At 40.3% G+C, this 24,971-nt stretch overlaps 1 protein-coding gene across 1 annotated transcript in view; it reads left to right on the plus strand.

Moving 5' to 3' along the window:
- LOC126236954 (succinate dehydrogenase [ubiquinone] flavoprotein subunit, mitochondrial) overlaps positions 1 to 24,971 on the plus strand; it is an 88,201-nt gene that overhangs the window by 17,382 nt on the left and 45,848 nt on the right. The window contains exons 3-4 of the mRNA XM_049946652.1: positions 8,759 to 8,976; positions 16,941 to 17,041. Of these exons, the coding sequence (XP_049802609.1) occupies positions 8,759 to 8,976; positions 16,941 to 17,041 (319 nt within the window). The remainder of the gene's footprint in view (positions 1 to 8,758; positions 8,977 to 16,940; positions 17,042 to 24,971) is intronic.

Consider the following 24,971-nt stretch of genomic DNA (forward strand, 5'->3'; position numbering starts at 1 on the left):
ATTTGACGCATAACAGGAGACTGGGTAATGGGTAATTCCCAGCCCCGGGTTGGCATGCAGGGCCCGCACGTACCCCCTGGTACATGCCAGGCCCAGGGAGTGGTGATTGCCTGAGCTTTTACCTTCCTCCACTGCCAAATGGTCCCTCGGTCTGTCGTTCAAGAGGTGTGACCTAAGGTGTGGACAATCACCTAAGGCGGGAGGCTCCCCTTTGGAGGGCCCCTGCAGGAAGGAGCACGCCATCGGGGACACTGGCAATCATGGGGGACTTCTTCCCAATGACTGAGTTTCCTTCTCCTTCTCTGAGTGTTTCGCATAAAAGAAAGTGGAATGAGGCTCCTGCCTCAATGTCTCTTCCTGTTGTGCCTCGATATCTAGCAGTCTCACGTTTCGACGAAAACAAGACTTTTGCTTCTGTAAACCCCTTTGTTATACAGACAGGCGTGGATGGCATCGCCGGCCCTGTAAAGTCATGCTCTTGGCTCCACAATGGAATGCTGCTTTTGGAAATTAATAGTGCTCTCCAGGCCCAGAAACTACTCAAGGCTCAAACCCTCCACGAATATCCTATAAAAGTGGAGGCTCACAGGATGCTTAACTCGTCCTGTGGTGTTATCTACACCCGGCTGTTGGATGGCTTGGCGGAGGACAAATTAACTAATTCTCTCTTGGATCAGGGCATTACTGCCGTTGGAGTTATGAAGAAGGTGCCCACTCGCACATTATTCCTGACTTTCGATCGGTTCACGCTTCCTACCAAGATCAAGGCAGGCTATGATGTCACCTCTATGCACCCTTACATTCCCAATCCGTTGAGGTGTTACAAATGCCACCAGTTCAATCATACCAGCATGTCATGAAAAAACGCCACCAGATGTGTCACTTGTAGCAGGAATGCACACAAGAGTGCTTGTTCTCCTCTTTCTCCCCGCTGCATTAATTGTCATGGAGAATGTGCTGCTTCTTCTCGTTCTTGTCCCGTCTATCAAGACGAGCGGGCTGTTCAGGAGATACGGGTTTCCTGTTGCCCGGAAACTGTTGGTGAGCCGTAAACCGAATATCCCTTCGTCTGGAAGCTACGGCATTATGTTAACCTCTCCCCGTCCCACAAAAAACATAGCTACACAAACTTCTGACTTACAGTTTAGTTCAGTGGTGGCAAAGTCGCCTCACCTTCAAGCAAAAACTCTGTCTCCCACTTCCCGGGCAGTAGATTCTGCTACCCGTTCTTCGCCCTCACCAGCGAACACAATTGCAACGCAGCCAACGAACCATCAATTCAAAATGGGTTACTCCCAGGAAGATTTCTTGCTTACCTCAAGTTCGCAGCCGTCTGGCTCTTCTGCCTTTCACAGTCATCCTACATTCACGAACTGCATCTGCTACAAGTAACTACATGTGCAGTGCCATCGCACTATTAAGGAAAGCAAGAAAGCTTGCTGGGTTCCCATCACTAGCTCGTTCAACAGTTTCACTCCGTCCACTCTCGTTTGGAGTGGTCTGCACCGGCTTTCTGGAACTACCGCCCACTCCCCAATCCCTGGTCTGACTGTGGCGGGAAACATTATAGTCGACACTGTGGATGTTTCCAACGCTTTGGGCCAGTACTTTGCGAAGGTTTCAAGCCCCATCCACTACCATCCTGCCTTCCTTCCTCAGAAACAGGTGGAGGAGTCTCATGCAATCTCTTTTCTCTCTTCGAATCGAGAATGCTACAATACTCCTTTTACGATGAGGGAGCTCGAATGTGCTCTCTCCTCATCCAGGTCTTCTGCTCCTGGGCCCCATACAATCCACATCCTCATGCTGCAGAATCTTCCTCCTGCAGAAAAATGCCTTCACCTCAATACCTACGACCGTATTGGGACTGACGGAGTATTTCCTACGCTTTGGCGTGAAGCTATTATTGTTCCCCGACCTAAGCCTGGTAAAGATAAATCTCTTCCTTCCAGCTATTGTCCAATTTCCCTTACCAGCAGCGTTAGTCTATGATAGCTGTTGGCGGACAGGCATTCTACGTACTATGCACACATGGGGCCTTCGCAGTCGTCTTCCCACTTTCATCCAGGAATTTTTAGCAGACCGAGTTTTCCGAGTACATGTGGGTTCCTCTTTATCCCACACCTTTTCACAGAACAGGGTGCCTCAGGGCTCCGTACTGAGTATCATCCTCTTCGCCATAGCCATCAACCCCATTATGGACTGCCTTCCAGCTGGCATTTCTGGCTCTTAGCTATTTATTGCAGCTCCCAGTGGACATGTCTTCTGCAACTGTCTTCAGCGTTGTCTGGACCGTCTTTGTTCGTGGAGTGTCACAAATGGTTTCTGCTTTTCTGCTACCAAATCAGTTTGTTTCAACTTCTGGAAGTACAAGGCGTTTCTGCCACCATTCTTGCGACTGGGCCAAAATGCTCTCCCATTTGTGGATGCAACGAAGTTCTTATGGCTTACGTTCGATAGGAAACTTAGTTGGTCCTACCTGGCTGCACGCTGCACCCGGTCCCTAAATGTCCTTCATGTATGGAGTGGTACCTCTTGGGGAGCTGAGTGGACTGTCGTCCTCTACCTCTATCGATCTCTTGTCCATTCCAAGTTGGATTTTGGATGCATTGTCTACTCCTCTGCACGGCTGTCTATCTTACGCCTTCTAAATACAATACATCATTTGGGGATCCGTTTCGCCACTGGTGCCTTCTGTACTAGCCCTGTTGAGAATCTCTACACAGAAGCTGCCCCACTGTCATACCAGCACGACATCCTACTCAGTAGATATGCGCGTCGGCTTTCTTCCATGCCAGGCCACCCAACCTTTGATCCTTTTTTTGATGACATTCTTGACCGCCAGTATGAGATGTACGTTTCTTCTCTGCGGCCTCCCGGCATCTGCTTTCGTCACCTGTTTCAGCAGCTGCAGTTCACACTTCTTCCCACTTTTCGAATGGGTGAGTGCCCTTCACTACCTTGACTTCAGACACAGGTTTGTGTTCATTTTGACTTCAGCTCGTTCTCAAAGGATTCAACTCCCGAGCTGACCTGTCACTGTGAATTTCTCGAATTTCGCTCACAACTTGCCGATAGCATATTTTTTTACACTAATGGTTCCAAGTCCGCCCAAGGTGTTGGCGTGTGCTTTTGTCGTCGGGGCTGATACGTTTCAATACTGGCTTCTCGAGCAGTGCACAATTTTTACAGCAGAGCTTTTTGCCCTCTATCGGGCTGTTCACAACGACCGGAGGCACCAGCTTACACACTGTGTGATCTGCTCTGACTCCCTCAGTGCCCTTCAGAGTCTAGATGATCCCGATCCAGTCCACCCTATCGTTCGACCAATCCAGCACTGCCTCCATTTGTTCCCATATGGGGGAGCCCAAGTGATGTTCATGTGAGTTCTTGGCCATGTTGGAGTGCCTGAGAATGACGTTGCTGATGCTGCAGCCAAGGCCAGAGTCCATCTTGGTCGGCCCACCTCTTACTCTGTTTCCTTGCAAGATATTTGTACTTTTCTCTATCGGTGTATCACATCACTTTGGCATGACCATTGGTGTTCCCTTCATGGGAACAAACTCATAGAAGTCAAACCTCTCCCAACAGCCTGCTAGACTTCCTCCCGGCCGTCTCGCCATGAGGAAGTAATGTTAGCTTGGTTGCGAATAGAACACTGCTGCTTTAGTCACCGCCACTTGTTGAGTGGTGACCCTGCACCCAGCTGTCCTTTCTGTAGCCAGCCATTAACAGTCAGACATTTCCTGATCCTTTGCCCCCATTTTAGCCACTTACGTCTCAGGGTCGGACTGCCTCCCCCTTTGCCGGACATTTTAGCAGATTATGTGCGAGCTCTGGCTCACGTAAGTTTTTAAAAAAGCAGTAAAATGACAAGAGAGACTTGATTTCTACCTGGTGACTCTGGTGTCTTGTTGACGTCTTTTAGATACTCTTCAGTAACGTCTTGATGTTTTAGATTTGTTTTTCTTCCTTTTTGCATTGGACCTCGCAACGGTTTTTTTACCCTCGTGGTTCCAGCATTGTATGGTCCTATACTGGGCACTTCTGAAATTTGATGTTTTGCGCCGTAAAACCCCACAGAAAAAGGAAGAAAAAAAGTCACACAACTGATACGATACTCCATATGCACGCAATTTTATTAATAGTCGCTTGTGAAGAACGGTATCAAAAGCCTTCCGGAAATCTAGGAATATGGAATCGCTCTGAGATCCCTTGTCAACAGCACTCATTACGATATTTCCTCTATCTGTGTTTATGTGTCAGTAAGTCATTTTCTTCAAGGTGATTCACAATTTTCAAGTACAGTATATGCTCCAAAATCCTACTGCAAATTGAGGTCAGTGATATGGGTCTGTAATTCAGTGAGTTACTCCTATTTCCTTTCTTGAATATTGGCGTGACCTGTACTACTTTCCAGTCTTTAGGAACAGACCTTTCGTCAAGTGAGCCTTTGTATATGATTGCTAAGAAAGGTGCTATTGTGTCTGCATACTCTGAAAGGAACCTGATTGGTATACCATCTGGTCTCGAAGACTTGCCTTTCTTAAGTGATTTGAGTTGTTTTGCAACACCTAAGATATCTACTTTTATGTCACTCATGCTAACAGCTGTTCTGGTTTCGAATTCTGGAATATTTACTTTATCTTCTTTCGTGAAGGAATTACGGAAAACTGTATTTAGTAACTCCGCTTTAGTGGCACCATCATCGATAACATTTCCATCACTATCGCGCAGTGACGGTATTTACTGTTTTTTACCACTGGTGTACTTTACATACGACCAGAATCTCTTTGGGTTTTCTACCATATTTTGAGACAATGTTTCATTGTGGAAACTATTAAAAGCATCTCGCATTGACGTCTGCATTAAATATGGAGCTTCCTTGAAACTTAGCCAGTCTTGGGGATTTTGCATTCTTCTGAATCTGGCATGCTTTTTGCGTTGCTTCTGCAACAGTGTTCTGACATGTTTTGTGTACCATACTGGATCAGTCCTGTCTCTTATTAACTTATGCGGTATGAATCTATCTACTGCTGTCGATACTGTATCTTTGAATTTGAGCCATATCTGGTCTACACTTACATAATTAGCTTGGAAGGAATGGAGACACTCTCTTAGGAAGGCAGCAAGCAAATTTTTATCTGCTGTTTTAAATAGATTTATTTTGTGTATATTTTTAGTGGTTTTGGTTGATATGGTTTTGAGCCTCACTACAGTGACCTTGTGTTCACTAATAACTGTATCCGTCAAGACACTCTCTATTAGATCAGGATTATTTGTGGCTAAGAGGTCGAATTAACAATTCGTGTAGGCCCATGAACTAATTGTTCAAAGTAATTCTCAGAGAAAGCATTTAGTACAATTTTGGAAGATGTTTTCTGTCCACCACCGGCTTTGAACATGTATTTTCGCCAACAAATCGAGGGTAGATTGGAGTCTCCAGCAATTAGAACTGTATGAGTGGGGTACTTATTTGTAATGAGATTCAAGTTTTCTTTGAGCCGCTCAGCTGTTATATCATCTGAGTCGTGGGTTCGGTAGGAGCAGCCAATTATTATTTTGGTACGGCTGTTGAGTATAACCTCTACCCATAGTAATTCCCAGGAACTATCTATTTCAACTGCACTACAAGATAAACTACTACCAACAGACACAAACACACCACCACCTACTTTATTTAATCTGTCCTTTCTGAACACGGTTTCTGCCTCTATAAAAATTTCGGCAGAATTTATCTCCAGCTTTAGCCAGCTTTCTGTTCCTATAATGATTTCAGCTTCAGTACATTCTATCTATCAGCGCTTGAACCCCTGGTACTTTTCCAACACAGCTACGACAATTTACAACTACAATACCGACTGTTGCTTGGTCGATTCTTGTTGTTTCTTTGCCCTGTATCCTTTGAGACTGGAGCCCTTTTTTATCTTTCCTGAGACTGTCTAACCTAAAAAAAAACGCCCAGTTAACGCCACACAGCCCCTGCTACCCATGTAGCCACCTCCTTGCTACCCATGTAGCCACCTCCTGTGTGTAGTGAACACCTGACCTATTTAGCGGAACCCAAAACCCCACCATCCTATGGCGCAAGTCGAGGGATCTGCAGCCTACACAGTCACAGAACCGTCTGAGCTTCTGATTCAGACCCTCCACTCGGCTCTGTACCAAAGGTCCGCAGTCGGTCCTGTCGACGATGCTGCAGATGGTGAGCTCTGCCTTCATCTCACTAGTAAGACTGGTAGTCTTCACCAACTCAGTCAGATAAGCGCCGGAAACCAGAGAGAATCTGTTCCAATCCATAGCGACACATGTCGTTAGTGCCAACATGAGCCACCACCTGCAGTTGGCTGCACCCTGGTACTGTTCATGGCATCCGGAAGGACCCTTTCCACATCTTGGATGAGTCCCCCCGGTATGCGCACAGAGTGCACTTCGGCTTTCTTCCATCCTTAGTTGCCATATCCCTAAGGGGCTCCATACGAGGTAAAAGTGTATGGAGTAGGTTCCCGGATATGCGAGTGGTTCAAAGACTTATTAAGCAATAGAACCCATTATGTTATCCTCGATAGTGAGTATTAATCAGAGTCAAGGCTATCATCATGAGTGCCCCAGGGAAGTGTGATAGGACCACTATTATTTTCTGTATACATATATGATCTGATGGACAGGGTGGGCAGCAATCTGTGATAGTTTGCTAATGATGTATGTATGGAATGGTGTCAAAGTTGAATGACTGTGGGAGGATAGAAGATGATTTAGACAAAATTCTAATTTGTGTGATGAATGGCACCTAGCTTTAAATGAAGAAAAATGTAAGTTAATGGAGACTAGCAGGAAAAAGAAACCTGTAATGGACAGATATAGCATTAGTAGTGTCCTGTTTGACACAGTCAGGACATTTAAATAGGTGGGCATAACATTGCAGAGCAATATGAAATTGAATGATCGTGTGAGGATTGTGGAATGGAAGGCTAATTGTTGAATTAGGTTTATTGGGAACATTTTGGCAAAGAGAGGTTCATCTGTAAAGTAGACCACATGCAAACGCCAATGTGATTTATTCTTGAGTACTGCTAGAGTGTTTAGGACCCATACTAGGTCAGATTAAAGGAAAATGCTGAAGCAATTCAGAGGCAGACCGCTAGATTTGTTACCAGCATGTTCGAATGATACGCAAGTGTTATGGAGATGCTTCAGGAACCCAAATGGGAATCCCTGGAGGAAAGACAACTTCTTCTCGAGAAACACTTGAGAAAATTTAGAAAACGAGCATTCGAAGCTGACTACAGAATGATTATACCGCCCTAACATATATTCTGCATATGGACCACAAAGATAAGATACAAGAAATTAGAGCTCATATGGACACCTATAGATGGTCGTTTATTCCCTCGCTCGATTTGTGAGTTGAACAGGAAAGGAAACAGTAGTGGCACAAGGTACCCTCCATCACATAACGTACGGTGGGTTGATGAGTAAGTTTCTAGATGTAAATGTACTTTCTTTTCATTGATTGTGGCAATGAATTGGACATTTTTCAATCCTGAAATGAAGCACCAGTGAGTCCAATGGAAGCAGTCATACTCATGCTCCCAGAAATTTTCAGGTTAGCACCAGTGCTGAAAAAATGATGGTGGCCAAGTTCTGGAGCAATAATCCTTACACGTCACCTTACAAAGGGCACCACAGTGACTGGTGCAACCTACCAAGATGTTTTTAAGAACAAGCTCCTTCCAGTATGGCATGAAAAAAGTATGGAGAAGGCTGCATACATGCCCTTTTCATCAAATCAGTGCACCATGCTAATGTGACGCTCCAACTTCTTCGTGACAACTTTGAAGTGATTTCTCATCCTCTCTACACACATGACCAGCTCCCAATGACTTCTGGCTGTTCCCAATTATGGAAGAGACACTCCATGGTCACACACTCACTGGCTGTGCCGCTATTGCATCAGCAATTTTCCTGTGGGTAAACCAGAATCCTAAAAGTGTTTGCAGTGGCTCTGGAATCATGGTGTCGATATTGTGAAAGATGTGTACGGCTACAGGGAGATTACATGGAGAAATGACGGAAGTTTCAAATTTTCATGTGACTGGTGTATGAGAAGAAAATTTGGAGGTGTGTTAACTTGGACGCACCTTGTATTGCTTTGTGTTTTGTATTAATATACCAGCTATTTTAAGACTTACAGTTACTTGGGTGTTCACCGAATAATTTATTAGAAACAATACTGACTGGCAAGCAATGGTTTTGTGTGTGTGTGTGTGTGTGTGTGTGTGTGTGTGTGTGTGTGTGTGTGTGTGTGTGTGTAGGTTTATGCTATTTCATCCTGGCTGCCCTGAAAAATTAAGTTAGGTTGTCAACTCTAGCATATAACAGATTCAGTAACTGCATCAGAGTGAACATGAGTGACACCATAGGACACCAGTGTTTTGGTAGTAGTTTTATAGTTGGTGATTAAAAGCATGCAACTTAAAAACATTTCACATATGAGAAATTGTACATGAGATATCACTTTTGATAACAATAAAAAAAATACTTTCTCATTTGAGTCCTCTCTTATGTCATCTAACAACTGATAAAAACACCTGTACAAAACTCAAGAAACAAAGATACCAGTAGGTGTTATGCATATATCTTTTAGTACTGGCAGCAAGTGTATTTTACATTTTGTATCATACAGTGGGTATATTGTTATTCACCATACTAATTATGTTACTCATGCCAAGTCCATCTGCTGTTCTGTATTTTACAGATTTCAGGATCATACCCTGTTGTGGACCACACTTATGATGCCGTGGTTGTCGGAGCAGGAGGTGCCGGGCTCAGGGCAGCATTTGGACTGGTTGCAGAAGGATTTAAGACAGCTGTCATTACAAAACTGTTTCCCACCCGTTCACATACTGTAGCTGCCCAAGGTGGTATCAATGCTGCCCTGGGGAACATGGAGGAAGACAACTGGCAGTGGCATATGTGAGCATCCAACAGCAGATAATTTTTCTATTTATAAATACTTATCAGTTCACACAGTTTGATCAGCATTTCCTTTAAGTGCTTTAATTTAGATGCATATGCACTGCTAATTCATATGACAAGAAAGCGCTCAGTTAGCTACTTGTTGTTCATGCAAAATGCAGACTGTTGCTATTTCTCCCATGAGTGAAAGGAACGTTGCACTTGCAGAATAGTCATCTGATTCTCTCCCAGGAGTGCAGTTCCATCTCTTCCTCTTCCTTTTTCATGTCTCTCCACCTCCCAGTTCTTCAGAACTCACTAGTAATTAATCCAAGCACTCATCATTTACTTACCTACTGTCAGTTATTTAATTACCTGTAGTCAACATTAAGGTAGATATTGGATGAAGGGCAACAGGCAGATTCCATATTCTTAGGTTTCTGGTACGCATTTGACGCACTGCCTCACTGCAAATGATTAACAGAGTAATACAACCTGGTAAGTTGTTCTTCACCATGGGTGTTAATCAGAGATGAAAGGGTATCGTCAGGAGTGCTCCTGGGAAATGTGATAGAGCCACTATTGTTCTCTATATACATAACTGATCTAATAGATTAGCATGAGCAGCAGTCTGTGACTGCAGATGATGCTGTAATGTATAGGAAAGATTGTCATTGAGTGACTGTAGAAGAATACAGAACAATGGAGACAAGGTTTCTATTTGATCTGATGAATGGCAGCATGCTTTAAATGTTGAGAAATGCATGTTAATGTATATAAGTAGGAAAAAGTTCCTGCAACATTTGAATACATTATTTGTGGTGTACTGGTTGACAGTCATGCCAATTAAATATCTAGGAGTAATGTTGCAAAGCAATATGAAATAGAACAAGCATGTAAGAAAGATAGTAGGGAGGGCAAATGATTGAATTCAGTTTATTGCAAGAATTATAGTAAAGTATAGCTCACATAAAAGGAGATTGGTTTACAGAACACTGAGAGATCCACTCTAGAGTGTTTGGTATCCTTGCCAAGACTAATTAAAGGAAGACACCAAAGCAATTCAGAGGCATGCTGCTAGATTTGGTACTAGTGGGTTCAGTTAGTACGCAGAGGTGTTTATTGAACTCAGATGGGAATTTAATAGGTGCAAACATTGCCTACGGGGGAACAGTGATGTTTAGAAATACACTGTATGGTGGCTTGTAGAGAGTGTGTGTGTGTGTGTGTGTGTGTGTGTGTGTGTGTAGATAAGTACCTCAACCCCTCATTTCGAGAATATGCTGAAATCCAATATCTGATTGGCAAGTGTTCAGTCCATTCCTTTGCATGAAGGTATCACATAATTTTTGATTAGTTTATCTTGTCTTAACATTGGGATCACAGATTTACTTCAAAGTTTGTGCACATTAAATAGGCCATTAAAACAACATAATGTGCTAGTGGTAAGGTGTCCTGGCAATTCCGCGAAAATTGCAAGAGAAGTTTTACACGTCTATTATGTAACTTGATGTATCTGTGGGTAGGTGCTGGATGTTAGTTCATGGTAGTCAAGTGGTTAGTGTGTGAGCTACTTAAGACAAACAGTTCGGCTCCTGCTTAGAACTAATTTTTAATGTATATTTTTTCGTCACTAGTCGTATTTATTATTTTATATAATATTTGAGAGATGATATAATTTAAAAAAAAAAACACTTGTATTTGCATGAAGTTTCAGTGAATTGCATGTTATTTGACTATTTACAGTTTTTAATCAAATTTGATTATTAGAAGAAACATATTTAAAACTATCAACAGGTAAATGAAGAAATGCAAAGATTTTTCCTGAAAATGTATGCCTGTTGTGATTTGCGAAATTCGTTAAATGTGCAGTCTGGTAAGGTACCCAGAACTAATTTACACCTTGACGCTTCGAGATGCAGACAGAGGAAAGCCCTATTTGGCAGTTAACCTGCATAGTGGCGAGACACTGCTAATGTAGCAAGAACAAATAGTGGAGATGCAAATTTTTTGAATCTTACAGGGTTTACACTTGAGCTACAAAACTGAAGTTTTAAGCAGGAGTCAAACTGTCACCCCGTACATGTTCGTCTGACGAAGCTCGAATGCTAACCCCTTGGCCACTATGAACTCTAAACATCTGGCACGTACGCACAGATGCATCAGTAACACAATAGATCTGTAAAACTTCTCTTGCAATTTTCTCGGTATTGCCAGAGTAGTGCATTTTACTGTCCGCCCCAATAGCTGAATGGTAAGCATGATAGACTGCCGTCCTAAGGGGCCCGGGTTCGATGCCCTGCTGGGTCTGGGATTTTCTCCACTCAGGGACTGGGTGGTGGTGTTTTCATCATCATTTCATTCCCATCTGGTGTACAGTCGCCCAATGTGTCGTCAAATGTAATAAGTCCTGCACCAAGGCGGCCGGACGTGCCCCGTAAGGGGCCTTCCGACCAATGACGCCAAATGCTCATTTCCATTTCAGTGTGTTTTATTACATGCACATTGTTATTTTAGTGGCCTACTAAAGGTGTACAAAGTTTGAAGTAAATCAATGATCCCAACTTCATGGCCTCCCCTAGTCCATGCTAAAGAGAGGCCGCTTTGTAAGTTTACAACCACTAGCCAACAGTGAAAGCAGACCAAAATACAAACAAGAAAAAATGGCAGTGGCGATAGGGGTTAGTATCTACTGTATATCACTGCAATCTTCAGCCTATTGTATTATGCAGCAGAATTCCATGCAAATATGATTTTATCACCTGTGGGTTGCATGTTTTCTTAGTTGGCAGTCCAGTGTTGCCTTCCGAATTTTCTTTTCATTCATGTGAGTAACTCACTTAGTATATCTGTGCTTCTATTACCTCACTGAGGCAGAGTTTTTGTTTAGTCAATTACTTGTTACAAGTGATAATACGATCTTTAGTCAGTGCCAATTTGTGGCCATCTGTCGTGTTTCTCCCCAGTGACTCTTTCATCACAGCTATACATGTGTATGGTGCCTCCTTGACATCTGATATTGTAAGTGTAATAACAATGAAAATTCACTAAGGTGACTGCCAACTGATCCCGTATCTGGGTATGCTGAACTTATTTTTACCATATTTCCACAGGCAGTGGGATGCCTTCATAAGTCATATAAAAGTAGAAAACTAAGTGATTGACAACTGCTGTACTCCTGGCACTAACCAACTTGGCAGCAAGGCATTGACATGTGTTGCTCCCACAATTACATGTAATGATGTTGGCTAAAGTGTACCTGATCCAGTTTAAAGTTGTTTACTACCAACATGTAATTTTGAGATGTTTAGTTTGGTTAGTTTTTCTAACTTGTTCTTTCCAAGTATGGTATTTTTTCTTTCCAAGTATGGTATTTTTTCTAAGTATTTGCAACTATTATTGCATTTTAGCTGATACTGTTCATGTACTACCCCACTTGCTTGGTACATGTACCTTGTAATAGAGCAGTGTGGATTCTGAAAGCCTTTAATGTAGTTACAAGTAGAGGCCGTCAACTGTCGCCGTATTCCCGCTCGTTCTCGTAAGCAAGACTGAGCAGCTAGAATGCTGCCTGCGAGATCATCGTCTTCCGAGAGCGCGGTCTCGATAACGAGGCGACCCGACACACTCGGCTGGCCACCTGCAGCGGCGCCGGTCGCATGGGGCCGTTCCGAACGCGGATCGTACTGTGAGCGGCTATCCGAGTTACAAGTATACTAGTAAGGAACATGCATGTGTGACATGTCACAGTTCTGCTGGTATGTATGAATGCATTTTGGGAGATTTAAGACACATTTCGGTTGAACGAATCAAAACTGAGACATTCGAACAAATCCAGTCCACGAAATTAAAAAAGTAAAGCTGCCAAAGCTGACTGAAAATATACAAACCACAGCAACAGACATAAGAAAAACTACAAAAAGCCGGATCCACCTGTTGCTAAAGCTGAAAGAACCTTAAGATTACGATGCTTGAACTCAACAAAGAGAAATGCGTTACAGAATGATGTTCTGAGGTAACTCATCACTTAGAAAGAAAATACTGATTGCATAATAGAGAGCAGTAAAAATAATATGTGATGTTCACTCATGGAAATCACGTAGGCACGATAATCTTCAAGGAGGTTGGCATTTTAACTGCGCCGTCAAAATACATATATTTGCTACTGACATCCGTTATAAACAGCCCATCACAGTTTGAGAAGAACAGTGTTGTCCATAGGGAGAACACTAGAGGGGAAAAAAGATCTTACCCATTGTTAAAGCTGTCAGTGGCTCAGAGAGGAGTTCAATATGCAATAACAAATGTCTCTGATTACTTGCCCAATAACATAAAATGTCTGGCAGGTAGCAAAGTGAGTTTTAAATCGAACTTAAAAATCACTTCTCCTGGACAACTCCTTCTGTTCCATTGAAGAATGTCTATTGAAAAGGTGGTAGCCAGAGAAAAAAAAAAGATGCTATCATTTCCATAAAACAATCATTCAAATGATCTATTGAAAATTTAACTAACTGACCAACCAAAGACTGTTGTACCGGCAGTCGTACAATAGCACCCAAAAGAAAAAAGATTTAAAGCAGCAGCTGAGGAACCGATCCACCTGCTAAACAGTATGTTGGAATAAATCTGTTATTTAGTGAGGAAGTAGCGTCTTATACACAACCAATTTTCTTCTACTCAAGCGATGTAAACGACCGTAGTACACAATAATAAATTCATTTTATTAAAAGAAAGTGTACATATTCAAAACGAATAATGTAGAATATAGTTTCGCAAATTAATCTGAAACCTTAATTCAGCAGTCGCATTTCTGAAGATATTGCACTGCAGTTGAGTCTGTTCTCCTGTTATTACCATAGTTATACAACAATTTACTTTACTTAGTATGAAGTATGTAATATTCACTGCGTAATTGTGCAGTCATTACTTATCACTTCTCAGTATTATATTTGATTACGTACACATCTCAGAAGACCAGTTGTCAGTTGCCTTTGCTTCTGTGATTCAAATTTAGGTTATTTGCTTATCTTATTGTTATGGATGATGAGAATATCATTAATGCGATCGGAATCTAGACAACTTCTTTTCTGAGTCAGTACCAACCCTGCCTTACTAAAATTTCTTTCACTTAAGGCACTACTGGCAGGTATACAGAAAACCTCTTTGCTGAGTTTCGACAGGGTACACGAATTTGTTTTCCACCATGAAAGAAGGTCTGTGAACTCATCGTTTGGACTCTCCATGTTCATATATTTCTCAATCTCATCTTTCGATTTTGAGGTGAATGTTCGCCAATTTTGAAATTTTTTTGTGGGAGAAGGCATGACATCTTTGGTTACGTTCGTACCAACAACGTTATTTAACATTTTTCGCACATCTTGATGAATTTTTCCTCTTCTTTCTTCGGGAAAAACTAATAGTTCCGGACTCTCCATGTTCATATAGTTCTCAATCTCATCTTTCGATTTTGAGGTGAATGTTCACCAATTTTGAAATTTTTTTGTGGGAGAAGGCATGACATCTTTGGTTACGTTCGTATCAACAACGTTATTTAACATTTTTCGCACATCTTGATGAATTTTTTCTCTTCTTTCTCCGGGAAAAACTAATAGTTCCTTGAAACAGGGATGCAAGAACGTTGCCACATAATGAATGTCATGTAGTTCATTTAGAACTTTCTGTTTTATAAACAGTTCTGCCCTTTTCTTTAGCTTACACATTGTCACATCGTCGGTTCCAGTCTCGCAGAGACCTATCAGTTTCAAAATCCACGGCACTACAAATGGTAGTATTGGCTCATTGTCTCCTTCCAAATCGTCCGTGGCCTCTTTGAAAACCTTCAGAAATTGAATAACGCTTTCCACAGTCACATTCTGATACGATGTCATCATCTCGTGTTTGTTTGAATCGCGCAAAACTGTCTCTATTTGGTATCTCTGTGAATGGAATGAGTCTAACATCATATACACATTGTTCCACCTGGTTTCTACATCATGGTGTAAGGTTTTTATCTAATCTCGCGACTAAGCCAGATCGCTTCATAAAGCCTACTAGTTTACGTACAGTCAGGATGGAGTCATACACTGCAGGAATCTCATCCATTAAGAAACCTTCATTGAATGTGTGCCTCAGTGCTGTATTAATACAGTGCATCACACATGGGAGTCGTTTGTGTGCTTCTAGTACTTTCTTGATGTTAGCTCCTTGATCTGTAGCGAAAGTAACCTGTCTTAGTTCCAAGGACGTTATCTGCAACTCTGCCATTTGTTCATATATTTCCGTAATGATATGTTCACCAGTCTTGGCAACATCTGGAAACCTCGTAGTTAAGAGTACACTGTTTTTTAGTATCCATTTGTCCGTCGACTCCTCAATATAGCTGGATGTGACAGTCAGGTAATGGGTCTTACGATAACTGTCTGTCCACAGATCGCACGTCATTGAACACTGGTTTTTACCAATTGCGTCTTTCACTACTGGAATAAGTTCACTCCTGACTTCATCAGCCAATTCCTTAATATGTCGTGCTACAGTCCTTGGGGAAGGTAGCACGTCTTGGGCGGTGATTTGTCCATATTTTGCTCCTGTATTTATCAGTTCTTGAGCTAAGCTTATGAATCCTTCACCACTTACCATATTAAATGATCGGAGGTCTGTTGCACACATTAAAACACATTTGTCCCTAATAGATATTTTATCAGCACTGGCAGCTGCAACGCTTGACAAGTGTCGATTATCCTTACATTTATTTCTGTTCGTTCCAGTTGTGCTTCCTTTGTAAGCAAGCAATGCTCCACAATTTCCATTTTGGCACTGAACGTAACCAACTGGAAGATGTGTATCTCTTTCAACAACCACCTGAAACAGTCATAATAAACACCTTCATACACCTTCATGTATGTTTTACGAAGACAATTTTTCTTTTCGTTTACGGACACAAGAAACGTATCAATTCATTAAAAATGCTAGACAAACGAAGCGATTCGATTAATCAAATACTATCACGTATCGAATTCCGAAGATCTATTCTGTAATTATTTAGTAATAATTGAAGGGCTTACCTTAAATTTTTCCCAACTTTGCACTGCCATTCCTTACTCCCACTTTAATTATCAAAATATACGCCCCATCAGCAAGTTTCTTCAACACAACATCTTTTGTGATGGTTGTCATTCCATTGGTCCCGTGACAGTTTACTGCCTACTGCTAAGTTACGATAATGCGAGTCTCTCGGCCAGCTCGCGCTCTCGCAGTCTCAGGCCGCCACGTGTCCTATTCGACAATCCTCGTCTCAGCTCAGTTTCGTAGCGTGACGTCAGTCATCCCCACCTCAGCGCCTGTGCCAGCGATAATGAGCCGCATACTCAGCAGAAGCGGGCGAGATTGAGCAGCGTTTTGACGTGCTCTAGTTACAAGGTGGTGCATGATTTGTAGAGATTTTCCTGCAGTCATTCATCAAAGAGTAGTGCCAGTTCCCTTTTCTGTTTTATTCTCAAACAATGTATTTTACTCATCAATGCCATTTGCATCTCTCAAGATAGGTCATTGTTTTATTTCTTTAGGATGATGTGAGAAGTATTAGACTGCTTTATCACAGAATTCATATGTAATTGTATATCATTGGGAATTTAATGTACAGTTTTAAAAATATAGAAAATATTGAACTTGAGGTATTTATTATACATGCTAGAATCTATTTGTTGGCAATAATGGTATGTCAAATGGATTGGATAATATAAAATACAAATTTTAAGGAAGTCAGTGCGTACACTAGTTACAAAGTAACATTATTAAGTGCTTGATGAATGAAAAGTAGATTTCACACAGAAATTGGTTTTTTATTGTGCCTTTAGAACTATTGATGGTCCTTATATAGTGGAGCTATTTTTATAGAACTGAAGTTGTTTGAAGGCTCCAAATAAAATCTGACATTAGCTGCTTTGCAACTGTTTAATCAGTGATGGTGGTGGTATATGTTGTAGGTATGATACAGTAAAAGGGTCTGACTGGCTGGGTGACCAGGATGCCATTCACTACATGACAAGAGAAGCACCAAAGGCGGTCATTGAGCTTGAGAACTATGGTTAGTTACAAATGTTTAACCTTTTATAATTAATGATGTACTAATTTGGTTAAATATGTTCTTGTATTTGCGATTCTATATGTGTTGATAGTAGTAAAGAAAATTGACATGTCCCTGCAAATTATATTTACTGTGCATAGAAAGTGTGAAAAAGAGACTAGCCTGCTTTTCCTTTCTGATAAAGTTGTACATCATTCATAATTATCATTCAAAAGGAGAAAAATATTTTGACTCCATCAAAATTTACTCATTTATGTAGGGAAAATGTAATAACATCCTAGTAAAATTCATATTTGGTGGTAAGTTACAGTTACAGATGTATCAAACCAATAGCTTAATTAACATAAAGCTGAAAATTGATGTAATTAGGAGACTAGTATTTTGTCAGAACATTTCAGTATTAATTTTCAGTCTACAGGTATTTTAATTCGTGCTAATCCTAATGTTCAGACTTCATGGGGATGCATTTTGCACGATTTTCTGCAGTTCCTATGTCCATTTCAGTATTGCCTCTCCTACAATATTTTTCTGCTATATTGTCACATATCACTTTGGGGCAGCAATGTGTTGCCCCTGTCTCTTCCTCTGATCAACATATGAGGGCCATGACCTTGGCAAGTATTTTCTCTTTGCATAAGTAATTAGTTTCAACACACATATTTTGCGCAAAATTTGTTTTCTTTGTGCATGTGCCTGATTCTGGATTGATGCAGTGTGCATGTTGCGGCAACTGCTAGCTGGTCAATTACTCCATGCCCCCACTGTGTTGGCTGAGAAATGCACTACAGACTATGGACTTCAGAAGGTCGTAACAATATTGTTGACACAATGACACAGGAAAGTCAGCATTCATTAGCTAGACTTGAAAAAGTGTTATTGGATTATACACAAAATCCTGTAAATGATCTGTAACTGAAGTGTTCTGAATTGTAAATACAAGACACAGCATGTACAGCTGTTAAGAAGAGGAAGTGGATGTCATTTCATATGACTTGGTTTTTGTAGAATGACATCTCAGTCAGCACAGAAGACAAACTGATAACAGAGTCTGCTCTACAAAACAATTTCATGGTCATTCTGTCAGCAGACTGCGGCACATAAAAATGTAAAAATTTTAATGAACAACAGCAACTGAAAATATCTTTGCGTAGTTAACGGGTACACACAACATAGAACATTGCACTGAACAGCTGACATTTACTAAGGAATAACTGCCATTTGCTGTGGAACACCCAGCAACTGCTACGAAATGCCTGACTAGTGATAGAAAAGAAAATGTTGAAGGTGGGATGCGTTAACTGCAGCAAAGCCTGTGCATGAATGCTTTGGATTCGTTCAACAGTTGATGCAGTACGGTGTTTGACTAAGGTTGTTGTGGAGCCAATTAGTGCAACATTACATGTGGTAAAGCAGCATGTCTGCAAGACATCATTTGCTTGATTACAATTGTGGGCAAGGGGGGTCGCTCAAAGCTGGTCAAAGTGTCACTACTGTGGCCTCAGTAATGGGTGTCTCCAAAAGTGTCGTCATTCAATTGAAAGAAGGTTGGTGAAGGTGGAACTGCTACGCGGAGGCATGCCGGTTGTTGTAGATGGATCCTCACAGCACAGGAGGATTGATACATAGCGCTAGTGGCATAAAGGAACAGATATCTCGCTCAAAGGCAGATCGCTGCAGACATTGCAGCCACTACCGGTACAAGTGTCTCTGCCAGAACCATGTCATTTCAGTTAAATGAGGCTGGTTTGTGTGCTTGGAAGTCTATTAACTGCATCCCACTTCAACCACACCATCATTGAGAAAGAGTTCATTAGTGTAGGGAACATGTGGCAAGCGATTCCGGCCACCTGGTAGTGTGGTGAGAGAGGGAAACATATTACACACCACAGAATGTTCATGATCGTCATTGGTATGGCCTAGGTGTTATGGTGTGGGCATGCATTATACATAGTGGCCGAATGCTTTCACATATCCCTGCACTAGGAACCGCTACAACACAGTGGTGTTCCAGGGAGATAATTCCAGATGATGTGCATCTGTTTAGGGTTGCAGAAGGTCCTGACTTTCTGTTTATGAATGACAGTGCCTGCCCACTCAGGACCACTGATGTGCCAGACACACTGGAAAGTGAAGATATTGAACATGTGGAATGGGCTGCATACTCCCCAGACCTAAACCCTATAGAACGTCACTGGGATGCTCTTGGCAGACATGTTTCTCATAAACACTCCATGAATCATGCAAGAACTGAAAACCAATTTGAGAGAGAAGTGGGACAACATCCCCCAAGGACTCCTTTACACTTCAGTAGCCATCATGAATAACAGGTGCAACATATGCATTAATGCCCGAGGAGGGCATATTCCTTACTGACTTGAGAGTCTGGTATCGACCTTTGTGTTGGGAGTCTGACCTATGTCAAACATGAATGTTATTTGTGTCTGTTATCCTGCTTTCCCCTGTAGTGAAATCTGTACCATTTTTCGTTATCCCACTCCATCTCTATTAACATGTGTACTGTGTTTCAAGTCATCCACACACACTTGTGGTTATACCCGTCCAACAATATCGTCGTTCCTTTGCAATTGTGAAGTAGTGTACATACGAAAATGATAGTTACATGCATTATTGTGAACTGAAAGTGTTTTTGTTTCCTTCATGCAGTTGTTTTTTCTTAAGTGACTGATATTTATGTTTAGATTAAAATTAACATATACAGCAACAACAGAAATTAGCCACTAATTTGAGTAATGTGTAGTGAAATGACAAGGGCATGGATAGGAGAAAGACTTCTGTCGCTCACAATGATAAATCTAAGAGATTGTTTTTATGTACATTGTCTGTGTAGAAAAATAACTTTTATTACAACCATTAATGACATATTCTCAGTCCATTATCTCATGAGATAGATTGTTGACAATCCCAGAAATTATGCAAAAAGGAGACTTTAAACTTACACACTTAAACTAGACAAAGACAAGCAGCTTGAAAGCTAGTCACAGCTCTGTTACATGCTTATACCAATCACACATCAATCAGCCACCCATGATTACTGTCCCTAATATTTGTTTACAATTGGTATTTAAGCATTTCCTTGTAATTTTAGTTGACTAGCCCGTTTCCTTACTGTTTTGCTTCTGTTTTCAGCAGTTTTTCATCTTTTATACAGCACAATGAAATTGTGTCATTTGACCAAGCATTCTAAATACTGCTCTAGAGTTTTCATAAACAGTGACATCAATAACAAGTAATGCCTTCTGTTTTATTTTTTGTAAACTATTTGTTTTCTCCTTCCTTCTAGTCTTGCAACTGTACATGTTAGAATAGGCACTTGTAACACTAGAAGAGTGTACGACAGTGCACAGATATAAAGTTTTTTATATGACTAGTCAGTTTGTGATTATGAACACACGACACCAACATCATAATTTCTATAAATTACATATGGATTTTAAAAACTACACTGAAATAATTGTGACTTTCACTTTTTGTTATGCAAGATGTTTTCTTAATTGCTATTACTCATACACTCTGATTTCACTATCATTACATTTTAAGGACATGTGCTTATCTTTTAATATTTACAAGCATAACCGTGTTTTTACAAAATATGACATGCTCCTACAATTATTGACTGATCTTTTACAAGATGGTGATTTTGCACCTGGCATTTCATGGGGAGCCAATATTTTTTTTTAGCCTGACAACATAAGTGTCCTGCAACATATGTTAAAGCCATAAAATCACATTCTTGAAAATGACTAAAAAGCCAAAACCTTGGTTGTACAAATAAACAATGAAACAGTCAAATGGCAGTGTAGTCCTTTAAAAAAATGTTGTATGACTGTTGCTCAACAACATCAAAAAGATGTTTTTCATTATATTTTGATGAAATGTGAACAAGGTCTTTCGATAAGTGTCGTATGAACAGAATTAATTAATTGTGTAGGTACTCAAGAAATTAGCTGTCTTTGTGGGATACCGAGCAAAGGCAGTTATTTCCCTCAAGTTCTTATTTGACTATCATGCTGATGTGTAAATTGAGAAGTTTTCAGTGATTAATTTGATTTCTGTCTTCAATGAAAAGACTAAGTTAATAACATACTACATCACTTTTGATTTCTAAGGAAACATCTTTTCACAAAACGATCACATGTACCTACACTATTAAATTGCCCAAAGAACTACATGTGACAGATTCTTCAACTCTGATACATATGTCATCCTTACAGGTAGTAGAGCACGTGGAATCCCAGCAACTCCATCACAAATGGTCGTACTCTACATTATCTTGGAATGTGTTCGTTATGAAATGCCATTTATGGTTCATTGTTATGATTTGGTTGTTTTCTGATATTGGGTGCCAGACACAATTATCTACAAAGGAATTGTTATCCTTACCCCCTTTCAGCCGTGTTGAATTTTTTTCCATGAACTTCTAGTTTTAATTTGATTTATGGCCTACAGTTAGGTCAAGGAAAATCCTAAAAGATCGTTTTTCATTAATGTTATAAATAAGGACCCAAGTGATGGTGCAGGTCGCGGTTTATTTTTAAAGTATGTGCCATATGCTTCACAAGTACATAGGACTGTGATTGACAGATAAAGTGCATATTTATCTCATCCAAATATAATTACATGATTTATTTCTCATTTTTTGTGTATACTAGAATATAAATTTAAATAATTAGTTAAAGTTATAATTACTATTCATTAATAAACCATTAGTAATAATTTAACAGGGTAAGAATCATGAAAGTAGGTATTATATGTGGTAGAGCTGAAGACCTTGAAAGTTTGATTATATAATGGTAAGACAAAGGTTTTGTAACCAGATTTTAAATTGTAAATTGTGGTCTCTGGCAACAATTTATTGGTTATGAACTGTACATTAAAACTGATGAAATTGCAAAACGGGTAGGAAATTAGAGAGATGAATTAGATGAATTGAAAGAACCAGAGATCGTTGCGAGTTTGAGGGAGCATTAGGCAATGGTTGGCTAAAACGGGGGAAAGGAATACAGTAGATGATGAATGGATAGCTATGAGAGATGAAATTGTGAAGGCAGCAGAGGATCAAATAGGTAAAAGGACAAGGCCTAGTAGAAGTCCGAAGATAACACAGGAGATATTGAATTTAATTGATGAAAGGAAAAAATATTAAAATGCAGCAGATGAAGCTGGCAAAAAGAAATACAAATATTTAAAAAATGGAATTGGCAGGAAGTGCAAACTGGCTAGGCAGGAATGCTAGAGAGAGACTTAAGGATTTAGAAACATTCTTCAATAGGGGAAAGATGGATACCACCTACAGGAGAATTAAAGAGGCCCTTGGAGAAAAGAGAAACAGCTGTATGAAGGTCAACAGCTCAGACAGAAAACCAGTCCTAAGCAAAGAAGTTAAAGGTGGAAGGAGTATATAGAGGGTCTGTATGAAGGAGATGTACTTGAAGGTAATATTATAGAAATGGAAGAGGATGTAGATGAAGACGAGATGGGCGATGTGAAACTGCAGGGAACATTCAACAGAGCAGTAAAAGACCTAAGTTGCAACAAAGCTCCAGGAGCAGATGACCTTCCGTCAGAACTAGGGTAGCCTTCGGGGAGCCAGCCATGACAAAATTCTTCCATCTGGTGTGCAAATGTATGAGACAGGCAAAATACCCTCTGACTTTAAGAAGAATTCCAAAGAAAGCAGTTGCTGACCGATGCGAAAATTACTAAACTATCAGTTTAATACGTCTTGGTTATGAAATACTAACACAGATTCTTTACAGAAGAAAGTAAAAACTGGTAGAAGCTGACATGGGGGTTCCAGAGAAATGTGGGAACACACAAGGCAATACTGACGCTATGACTTTTCTGAGAAGATATGTTAAGGATAGACATACCTACATTTGTAGCATGTGTAGACTTAGATAAAGCTTTTGACAGTATTGACTGGGATAATTTCTTTGAAATACTGAAGGGAGCTAAAGGATGTTTACAGCTTGGACAGAAATCAGATGTTATTTATAAGAGTCGAGGGGCATCAAAGGGAAGCAGTGGTTGAGAAGGGGATGAGACAGGTTTGCAGACTATCTCCGATGTTATTCCATCTGTACATTGAACAAGCAATAAAAGGAGCCAAAGAAAAAATTGGAGTGGGAATTGAAATTCAATTCTGTCAGAGACAGCAAATGACTTGGAAGAGCAGATGAACAACATGGATAGTGTCTTGAAAGGTGGGCACAAGATGAATGTCAATGAAGCAACACAAGGCTAAGGAATATAGCTGAATTAAATCAGAGGATGCTAGGGAATTAGATTAGGAAATGGGACGCTTAATAAAATACATAGTAGGTGAGTTTTGCTACTTGGGCAGCAAAATAACTGATGATGGCCAAAGCAGAGAGGGTGTAAAATGTAGACTGGCAAGGGCAAGAAAAGCATTTCTGAAGAAGAGAAAATTGTTAACATTGAATATGATTTACGTGTTATGAAGTATTTTCTGAAGGTATTTTTATGGAGTATTGCTATGTATGGAAGTGAAACATAGATGATAAACAGTTTAGACAAAAATAGAATAGGATGCTTTCAAAATGTAGTGCTATAGAATAATGCTGAAAATTAGATTGGCAGACCATGTAAGAAATTAGGAGGTACTGAAAAGAAATGGGGAGATTAGAAATTTGTGAAACAACCTGGCTAGAAGCAGGCATTGCCTGATAACACACATTCTGAGATATCAAGAGATGACCAATTTAGTATTGGAGGGAAGTTTGTTTGTTTGTGTGTGTGGGGGGGGGGGGGGGCGGGGGGGGGGGGATCATGGAGGGAGACATAAGAGAAATATAGTAAACAGATTCCCAAGGATGTAGGTTGTTGCACTAGTCATTCCGAGACGAGGATTACACAGGATAGAGTAGCATGGAGCATCAAATCAGTCTTCAGACTGAAGACCACAGCAACAAGGTAATATTAGTTGTGTGTGTGAATCTGCTTCAAACATTTTATTTATTCATGTTTAAACTAGGATATAAATTTGAATAATTAGTACAATCATTGGAAAATTGAAAAATCACTAGCAATAATCTGGCAGACTAACAGCAGATATCTTTGTGTGAAATTGTTTGAAACAACTTTTGCACTTCAAAAGACATAAATATACACTGCCATTTTTGTAAAAAGTTTTGGTTCTGCTATTACTTAGCATAACCTCCACATTTGCAGGGAAGTTGGATCATCAGTGTCTGAGAAATGATCATAACCATCTTTTATTCTGTCATTGGAAATAATAAGGATAAGATTGCAGTATTGGGATTTTTACACACCTCAGGATCAGTTTCATCCTCAGGTTCATGCACCTCAGGTCTTTCCTATGTGGAAGTTGTCAGTAAAGCTTCAGCTAAAGCCTATGATAGCCGAAGAATCATCCAGGTTTGTTGAAGCACCTAGGTACATTTCAGAGCCTCAAGTTGCTGTAATCACATTTTTTTTTCAAATCTACAGGTGTAGGTTTATTTTAGATACATTTTTTTAAAGTTATACTCTGCTGAGAAAAAGGAATCACCTGTTCATTGATGGAACCGGATTTGAAATTTCTGGGAAGATTGATATAAACATTTCTAACAGTATTGATAATTAGTTGAACCCTCTGTAGTTCATTTATTTTTACTTCTTTATTCACTATGTTAATATCTATAAAGTGAATCTTTCTTTTCAAGGGAAGAAATCTGTTAAGACATAATGTTGGATATTACTGAGAGATTAAATCCTTTCTGCCAGTACATTAAAATTCTAGGACATCGGATCATGTTCATTAATAAAGTATTTCACTTTTGGACAAGATGTTTACCATTTGGCATCTGAGAAGCAAAAATATAATGTCCCACTTGCAATAAATATTTTTTAACATAAAAGTGAATTTTAATTAACATTTCTTTGCTCA

The sequence above is a fragment of the Schistocerca nitens genome, chromosome 2 (genome assembly GCF_023898315.1).
Source record: "Schistocerca nitens isolate TAMUIC-IGC-003100 chromosome 2, iqSchNite1.1, whole genome shotgun sequence".
Taxonomy (NCBI): Eukaryota; Metazoa; Arthropoda; class Insecta; order Orthoptera; family Acrididae; genus Schistocerca; species Schistocerca nitens.